The sequence below is a fragment of the Astatotilapia calliptera genome, chromosome 5 (genome assembly GCF_964374335.1).
Source record: "Astatotilapia calliptera chromosome 5, fAstCal68.1, whole genome shotgun sequence".
In the NCBI taxonomy this organism is placed as follows: Eukaryota; Metazoa; Chordata; class Actinopteri; order Cichliformes; family Cichlidae; genus Astatotilapia; species Astatotilapia calliptera.
The window spans coordinates 29724921-29734704 of record NC_137426.1 but is presented as its reverse complement, the minus strand read 5'-3'; the positions used below and the strand labels follow the sequence as shown (position 1 = coordinate 29734704).

The 9784-nt window shown below is 38.9% G+C and overlaps 1 protein-coding gene across 2 annotated transcripts; it reads right to left on the bottom strand.

Annotated features, from left to right (window-relative positions):
- Window positions 1–1705: 1705 nt before the first annotated feature.
- On the bottom strand, window positions 1706–9278 carry LOC113022149 (cadherin-like protein 26). Of its 2 annotated transcripts, none has more exons than XM_026167248.2 (17): window positions 9153–9278; window positions 8611–8733; window positions 8073–8222; window positions 7576–7717; window positions 7308–7471; window positions 6842–6973; window positions 6145–6327; window positions 5620–5936; window positions 5393–5535; window positions 5098–5322; window positions 4775–4996; window positions 4556–4677; window positions 4311–4475; window positions 4132–4218; window positions 3999–4046; window positions 3816–3920; window positions 1706–3726 (listed from the first exon to the last, which is right to left on the bottom strand). In XM_026167248.2, exons 1-17 carry the CDS (start codon window positions 9171–9173, stop codon window positions 3502–3504), a joined length of 2574 nt encoding a protein of 857 aa, XP_026023033.2. In that variant the 5' UTR covers window positions 9174–9278; the 3' UTR covers window positions 1706–3501. The 2 variants fall into 2 exon arrangements, with proteins under 2 accessions (XP_026023033.2, XP_080158181.1); XM_080302055.1 differs by having other exon boundaries at window positions 4371–4475.
- Window positions 9279–9784: the final 506 nt, after the last annotated feature.

Sequence of the window (9784 nt, the reverse complement as noted above, 5' to 3'; positions counted from 1 at the left end):
TTGTGTTGACATGCTGATGTTTTCATTCAAAAGATGTTTAAATGATGCAGTGATGTCCCTTAAGCATCATAGACTGCAGAATACATATAGATTCTTTTTACTTTTAAGTTGTATGCTCAGATTTTGATATCTTTTATATGGAGACAAAAAAAATACTTAAAACAATTAAAGAAAAATAAAGCAGTCAATGTGTTATTTACATTTTTCATTTATTCTAATAGTTACTGTAAAATTCTCCACTAAGAGATTCATCTTGGACTTCTTGCGGGATTAAAGCTAAAAAATTAGTACACACACAACATATAATTCATTTCTTTATGCTTGTAAGGCAAAAATGAAGAGACTGCGCTGACAGTCAAAAGAGACGAAGAGGAACTCAGATACCAGCTATGCTGAAGTTTTCACAACATCACTTGAGTTTTGGAGGTAAAAGGCAAGCAAGGACCACGTCAGGGTGGAGTTTACAGATTATTTTTTCCACTATGAAGGTGCAGGTTGTGGGTAGTGAGATCATCTAATGTCATATAATCTTTAGCTTGAGATCCAGTATTCAAGGCAAGGCTGGATGGTCCATTTGGTAAAGTAAATCCGTTGGGCATCTTTCTTCGCCTTTAGACAATAATTCTGATGGCAAAAGAACCAAACGGGATAGGCAAAAAAAAAAAAAAAGAACAAGGAAAAAGAAATAAAAAAGAGAGAGATCCATTATTCAGGTGCCCAGTGATCAAAAGTTGATAGCCAGAAGGGGGAGACATTGAGCTACAAAGTGAGCTGTGTAGGGTGTAGGTGAGGTTTTCTGTTCTGTTGTTGGGTTACCACTTCTTAGTTTCACTGCACTTCAGCATGTGACAGTTCACTATTAGCGATGTCTGATTGTCAAAGTATTGATTAATTTTGCTGGAATCCTTCACTTGCCCCTATTCCTTATTGTATCCCTCCATGTATTTTTTGACCACATTAATCTCACCTTCCTCTGTCTTTTTCTCACACTGCTGCTGGGACTACGGTCCCTCCTGCTGCATTTCACCATGCTTGAGCCCATGAGACCTGGTTACCACCACTTCTTCCACACTAAACTCTGTTCTAAAAGCTATGTAGGCAAACAGTCAAGGTAGGGCCTGATTGTTTTAATTGATTTGATTAAGCAATCCTTTGACTGTAATGAAAATGAACCACTTGCAAAAAATAAGCATCAAAATATTGATGAGCATATTTTCCTTTTAGCAAATTCCATTAACAAACCCCCCAAATAATTTCTCTGAACACTCTTCCAACAACCACACCAACCCATCCCACTGTACCACTGCATTACATGTACTAAATCAGTACTCATCCAAAGATTGATATGCAAAGGAAAGCTGTCAGTCCTCTTATTAAAATGATTTTGTTTGAGATATCACATGACCCTATTTTCCTTCTTACTTTGCATCATTATAATAAAGCTGAAAGCTGAAGCCATTTTAATTGTGAGCAAGTACAGAGCAGTAAAAATAAAATAAAAATAAAAACAACAGAAAAGATGCAGAAGCAGAAAACAAACAAAAACAAAAAACACCACGTGTAGAAAAAATAAGCCAAGAAACCAGAGCTGGTTAAAGGCACTCAGATGTTTGCATGTTAAATTTGTAACTCCTGGTATGTTATATGTCAGGGTGTGTGGCTGGTGGGAGGTGGACCCAATTTGGAAGACTCAGAAGAGAAAGAGTGAACTCAAAACCAAGTTTTATTTCTAGTAAATCACAGAAAAAAACCTACAACATACAACAACAATCACCAAAGTAAAACAGGAAGACAGACACAAATGAATGGGGACGTCATGGTTCTGGGTTGTTGACCCAGTGTTTTTGTTTTGGACGTATGAATCTTGTTTGTTTATTGTTTTGATCTTGAACAGTGGGTTATAGTTCTTAGATTAGTTTTCTTGTGCTTATGAGTTTTCTGATTATGTTGTTTATGCCTTGTGATTCAGGTTGATTGTAGGTTATCAGACTTCCTTTAGTGTTCCCTTTTCTGTCTTGTCTTCATGTTTATTTATCTCTGTGTCCCTCGATCTCCCTCTCTCTGTCTCCAAGTTCTTAGTGTTTCCAGATTTTCCAAGTGTTTTTCCAGCTTAGTTTTTCACAATTTGTTCCTTTTTCAGTTTGGTTTTCTTGGGCGACCGTGGTTCAGGGGGTTGGGACGCTCATCTGTAACTGGAAGGTTGCCGGTTCAATCCCCCAGCTCTCTCTGTCCTGGTCATTGTGTCCTTGGTCAAGACACTTTACCCTACCGCCTACTGGTGATGGCCAGAGGGGCTGATGGCAGCCTCGCTTCTGTCAGTCTGCCCCAGGGCAGCTGTGGCTACAACTGTGGCTTGCCTGCACCAGTGAGTGAATGTGAGAGTGAATGAATAGTGGAATTCTAAAGCACTTTGGGTGCCTAGAAAAACGCTATATAAATACAATCCATTATTATTATTTTTGTAATGTTTGACAACCAGCCTTCTTTTCTCCGTGTGTCTGCATTTGGATTGTCCCCTCAGCTCCACATGCTGCCCGCAGATTGCAACAGGGGAGAGAAGACTAACTTCGCACATGAGACACAGGAGGACAAAACACAGACCTGAACAGAATACACTGAACACTATTTATACAAGAAGCACTGAGGCGGCTGGGAGATAAAGCAAAAATATAAACAATACAAATTATAATACCTCAAACACAAATGATCCTCAAAACCAAAACAGAAACCCTGAGTCCAAAACCCCATAACACCTTTAAAACTACCGGTAAAAACACATCTATCGTGGCCACAGATGCTCGAGATTCAACACAAAAGCAAGATCTCTTTTTTAAAAAAAAGACATGCTTTACCTATCATGACTAACTCCCAGTATGTATGTGGTGTAGGGAGTTTTAGGAGCTCTTCAAACCTGATTACTGTGGACACCACATAATCAATTCATTTTTATTTTGGCATTAGGCACAGCTCTGTGACAAAGACCCCACAACCTCCTTAATCTCCAGCCTCACCCCAAAAAATGCCTTTTTACGAGGACCACCTGGGCCAAATGCCACTGAGCAGAGAGCGCTCCCAAAAGTTGGTAGAGGTAGACTCTGAAGGGTTTCAATTTTCTTAAAACTGTTGTAAATACTGTAGTTTTCTACTTGTTTAAGGGGGACCACCTTGAGTTCCACCCTTTGCATGAGCACTCAGTGAAGATGATTTTTGGGTTTTTTTGTTTATCCCAAATGCAAATTAGCATTTTGGATTCTAACATGAAAGTGACGAACAATTATAATCCAGCAACTGTGCACTTTTGTTTTTCTTTCCTCATTTTGATATGAAAAATGAAGATGCATGTGGCACAGTTATTAAACACATGTGATTAACAATAAAGCTCTCTGGTAGTATATCTCATGCAGAAGTGGTTGCCACAAACCCTTTTTAATTAACCCCAAATCTGAATGGAATAAAGGGATTAAATGCCTTCTTCCTCACACTTGAAACAAAAAATGTTTGCTACGTAACAGGATATCCTGAGTACTGTATTTGTGTCGGGCTGCATATAGAAGCCAGTTGGTGAAACTTTGGACCCAGATCTTTCAGTGTGTCCTGAAATGAATCCTCTTCCAAAATGTTGATTGTCTCCAACGCTGAGTTGGTTTCTAAATTCCCCTCCACTGCATAGATGTGAAGCTCATCGTCTCCTAAGTCCACTTCTTTCTTCCAGAGTGAGTACACTTTCTGAAAATTTTGCCACACGTAAATTATTATTTTTTGAATCATACATGCTCATATGTTTTGAATAATGCAGCACAGGAGATGTAACTTACTGAAGAGATTAGGCACTGAAGCAGTTTAACCTGCATGTCATTAGACTCCGTAGCACAGCTCACGGTTTGTGTTTGGAGGACGTTCATATTGCCCATGTCTTCAAACTGCACACAAAAGGTTCACATTTCTTTATCTCTGATTTCAAAGTGAAAGATTACAAACACAAATCTCTGGTGTTCTACCTGATGGCTGCTGTCAAAGCCAGTGGTTATTGGAGAATTCCAGTTTGACTGAGATTTAAAGAACAAAAATATATAGTTATTATTTTAAGATCCATTTGTAAGTCATCCTCAATCTTCTGTGGGTGTGTACAACCTGGTTCCCAGTGTAGCTGTATTGGCTGTATTGGCTTTCTCTTCTGAAATCCCCAAAGCGTGGGTGGATGGACCTCTGTGTAAAATCCTGTTCAAAAGGATGACAAGAGCAGGAGGTGATCTATAGAGGATTCTGAGATGCTTTTACAAAAGTACATGCTCCATGGAAGAATGACCTACCCTAGCTTGTGAGCGTAAACTCCGAAAACTGCCAAAAGTCTGAACTTCATTCATACCCACCCTTGCTGAATATCTCCCATTTCTCATCCCATTCAGTGGAATATGGAAATTAGATTGATTATATTGCTCCATACAAACTGGTTCTTCCATAATAGTGACAGGAATCTAAAGAAAAAGAAATGGTTTAATGATATTTCCCTTTAAATGGGTCTTTGGCATGGATGCAAATGTTTCTAAACAGTGACCTCGCAGTTGTCTCCTGGTGCCTCAGTGTTTGATTGGAGGAGGATTCCTCCTGAACAATCTTCAGGCTCCATAGTAAAAAACTCTCTTTTGGACGAGATGCTGAGAGCCAGCAGCAGCAGAACTGTCAAAGAGTAAAATAAAACTTATGCTGGGTTCTTAGAGATGTTAGCACACATATCACAGTTCTCCTACACTAAAGTAAACGGTGTGTTTCTTACACAGAAGTAGTAAGAGTGAACAAATTATTATGCATAAAGCATAAGGGCCAATGTTTATTTCAGATTTCTGGTGAATTCGACAGTTTGGTGTCAAAGTGCAGCCACATGCAGTCACACTGAGGTTGTAAACTTTAAATGCTCCCTGCATGTCGGAGATCTTTAGATGAATTGTGTGTTGACCATAGGACACACCGGGCTCCTTCACCAGACCAGCTGTGTAACCTTGAAGAAAAGATCAGGAAATGATAGGATACTTTAGGAGTTCTGGCTTTTGTGCTTGTTTTTCTGTAATATGTCACTAAATACATGAAGGATGTTTCTACCATAACCAGGATTGAGTCTCCATTTTCCTTCAACATTTCCCAACAGTTCAAAAGTGAAAGGCCCTCCATAAGGTTCTTCATCTGGGTCAAAGGCCTCGATGTTGGTGGTTGTGGGGGCATCAGACACACACACATCCAGGCTGTCCACTGTTAGCTGTGGCACGTTGTCATTCTGGTCCCACACATGGATATGTAGTGTAGCTGTTCCTGTCATTGGTGGTATACCTGTCCAAGATGCAAGAAATGTAGTACAAAAAAAGCTGTTTGTGTTTTAAAAGTCAGAGTGTGTGTTTACCTTTGTCAACTGCATACACTAAGATGGTGTAGGTGCCGTTAACAACGTGTGGAGATTCTCTGTCGGGCGTCTTTATCATTGTGATGTTTCCTGTGAGGGGATCCACCGTCACCCAGCCAGCAGGATCATTTCCTACCTTGTACCTGTGGACAGATTCAGTGCACTTAGACAGAACTGAACAGCTTCAGATCAACGTTCAGAAATGTTTAATCAAATAAATCGCTTACACAAACTCTTTGGAATAACTGGAGTCAAGATCCACAGCTGTCACTTTATCAAACCAGGTTCCAGCCGGTACGTTCTCCATCACCACGACCTCTTTCACCGTCATGCTGAAATTAGGAGGGTCATTGGCATCCTCCACATCAATGGTGACTTTTACAGACTGAGGTTCAGCTGCACCAGAGGGATCATGGCCTTTAATGGTGTCAACTTTCCAGAGGCCTGAGGGCGTCCTCTCTTTTACTTCACAGGAGTAATACGGTGCCTCGTTTTCCACTGAGATCAGCAGCTCCCTCTGCGCCCCATTCTCAAAGTCTAAAGGCTGAAATTATACAACAGAGTTGCAAAATCAGTAAATTTTTCTTTGTGAAATTCAGAAGCTATTTTCAGCATCATTATATAAGAGTATAATCTTTGTTAGCCCAAAAAGCAGGTTTGACAAATATATATTACAGAGACGTTGAGAAAGTAGTTACAGAGAAACTGTGGGTGTCAATGTAATGCATGACATGTAGCCAACCTCCACTTACTTCAACTACTGTCAGGATCCCATCATTAGTCTCTAAGTCTGTTAGTATCTTGAAGTTCTCTCCCTCATCACCATGTATGGTGTACCTGGCTCTCCATCCCGAGGTGTTTGGGGTGTCTTTGTCTGTCACATGCAGCCTCACAGGAGAGACCCCAGTCTCAAGCTCTTTCACTTTACCAGTGCCCTGTGGTTTGAATACAGGGTGTATAAACCTGTAGAAGTACTCCCTGGTACTAGTACAAAACATGAAATGTATACAATTTCCTCATCTATGTTTATTGATATTACAATTTATGCAATCATGGATTCAGTGTGGTTGATTAAGTGTTTATATTCCTTGTAATTAGTTTGTGGCTTAGGCAGATATCATTCTATAAAATTATGATTTGGCAATTATATGAAATATGGACAAGTAATAACAACAACAATGTAACTGCATCCATGTTTTAGGCCTTAAACGCAGTATAAATGCAACTGAAATATGATATTATTTGCATATTTTATTCTTTCCACCTTTCACAATTTTTCAATTTACCTCAGTTTTCTTTTCTTATGTTTATATTTTGACTAATCAATGCCACATCACCATTGGGTCTTACCTTGTGTTCTGTATACACTACACATAGGTATCAGGTTACAGGTGTGAAACTGCTGAAACTGGTGCTGTTTGGAGTTTGCAACACCAACTGACTGCCTACCGTTTGACCACTGATGACTGGAAGGTGGTTGTTGCCATTCCCTACGTGAATTACAACAATGGTTGAACTGGACAGTTTGACTACTTCACCGTGGTCTTTGGCCTCCACCACTATTGTAAACTTTTCAGCCACCTTAATACAAGCAAATGGAGAGTTTCACATTAACAGACTAAAAGAAGAATAAAGAATTAATACTATTCTCTATATTTCCTCCCAAAGGAGTTGGACCACTTGTCACCAAATGTAGCTTACTGGCAATTTTATGTAGTACAGGAAGATAATTTGCTCATTGGAACAAAAGCACACATGAGAAAGCACTCAAAGCAAATATTCATATCTGAATAAATGCTTAGTTTTACTTTGTCTTATCAGTTACAGATCTAGCCAAACAGGAAATACCTCCGTTCTTCTTACTCATCTTTAAAGTGTTTTGTACTCCTGACATATCAACAAAAGAGTCTCTTACCTCATAATTTAAACATCCTTTGAATGAGATGTATCCAGACTCATCAATGACGAGTTCAGTGTCTCTAACATTTGGAGACACAGATTTGATTTCATAGTGGAAGGTTGAGTTTAGTGTTTCTCTCTCGTCTATGTCAGTAGCATGCACTTTCAAAAGACTGGAGCCTGTCGGGAAATAATAACTCAAACTAACGAGCATATTTAATAATCACTGTGTAATTAAGTTCAAATCAAGGAGCATTTTTTGTTTGCTTGTTTGTTACTTTTACCTTGTGTTGATTCCTGAGGAAGGTTAATCTCATACAGATCCCTCTCAAAGCGTGGTGGATTGTCATTGATGTCCTTTATAGAAATCTGAATTCCTAACCTGGTGTCCATTGATATGTCCATTTTTCTGGCCTCAAATCTTAGCTAGACATCAAAAGATATCATGCAGAGTTAGTTACAGTATAAAGACAAACATGATAAATTGTTGGACATTGGGAATGTAGTGTGAAAAATCATAATACAAATATTTTTCAGTTCTCTCACAAGAAAATGTGCTTTAAAGATGTTTTAGTGTCAATATTTTACATATCGTGTATGAAATCAGGGAAAACCTCATATTTACAGAGGATAATACATAATCTGATTAGAACTCAAATTTTTTGTCCTGCAAACCTATTAACAGTGACGACTCCACAATAACAGATTTTTTCATGGTCACTGTGAACAGAAATTCTGCGGCATCGCTACATGTTGGAGTTTAACATGTGTCGATTCTAACCTCAAGTGTGTGCCACTTCTCATAGTCCACGGCCTTGTGGACGTTCAACATGCCAGAGTATTCGTCTATGGAGATGACTCCCATCGGCTCCTCGTCCACCCCTTGTCCATGCAGTTCAAAGTATATTTGATATTCCCTATCAACACTCACCTACAACACAACAGCAAATCTTCGTGAGGTCAGTTATGGTGGATACTACGGGTATTTTCTGGCAATTACATTAAAATGAAAGTTCCTCCCAAAATTTAATTGATTATTTTTGTATACTAAAAAAAGAAAGAGAGGACAAAATACACATTTGAAACACAAAACTGCTTGTACACTGTTAGTGGATTTTTCTTTTTTAAGCAACTGATCATAACTGGACAATGCTGTATGCTTATTTCCATTACATTCAAGCGATGTTCTACATTTCTACAGCTAATGTCATACAAAATGGGCAGCCAACACCAAGTCCAAAGTAAAAATATGTCATTCGAATTTGTCATTATTTATTTATGAAATTTGGAAATGGACATTTTCTGCTTGAATTTCTCACCTTGCCCAACTCATATGGGAATGGCCCTGGATGGCCCTCCTCAATCTCAAAGGAATCAATAATCCACGCCCTTCTGTGACGGCTCAACAGCTCTGAGTTTGCTGCACTTGACAAACAATAAACCTGAAAGACAAAGCAGGAATGTTAAGGTATGGCAAAAGGTTGTAGCTTTAATTTATGTACCTGCTTTGTTGGTAAACAGGTTTTGATAAGGTGAGCGCACACACATATTTCTATTGACATGCAAAGGCATTTAGCATGATAAGAAAAATGAAACCATTTCAAAGGAAGTCCCTGACTTTTATGGCTCATAACAAACCCTTAACTCCATTTTAAGCAATCTAAAAACTAAAAGAAAAATATATTTTGGAGGATTTTTTGTTGTTGTCTATAAGAAGATTTCAGATAACATCTGTCACGTGGCATCTGTCATCTGTCATTATGTGGCCATATGATAGATGACGAGATCGGCACACAAGATTTGCTCACATAATCAGCACATAGTTTTATAAGAAATAAAATGTAACAGAAATGTTACATACCAACAGGATGAAGCGGAGCATGGTTCTTGTTCAGTATATCCAGCTCAGAGTGAGTGAGGACAGACTTTTTCAGAGTAAAGAGACCCGGTCCTCTGCTTTCCACACCCACATACACAAGTGCAAAATACAGTCTGTGTGTGTGTGTGGTTTCATACCTGCCTTTCCATGGAAGAAGCCTCATAACCTTTAATACGTCACGAACGTTTTATAGTAACTGAACAATGCCAGCTTTGATCTTGCCTTTCAAATGCTTTATAGTTACTGACCCTCAGTGTGTATTCACTCAAAAATCATCACTCATGTGTGAAGAAGATATTATCTTCCCGCTTTTTCGGCATTTGATCCTGGGAATCGAACCAAAATTATAAAGTCTCTGCAAACTGTGATTGCTTCAGAATCCTTTAGTGATACACACCCCCGTCTGGTGATCAAGGATTCCCTGAAGTAGAGTTTTTAAAAAACTTGAAATATGTGAGACATTTAACCTCATGGCTTTGTGCCAAAGAGTCAAACACATACTTGGTGTTATTAAAACAGAACGTGACAACAATGATCACAAAAACTGGAAATAAAATGTGAATTAAATCTAGAACAAACTAGTCCTAGTCATGCCCTTGTGTTTCATCTCTGCT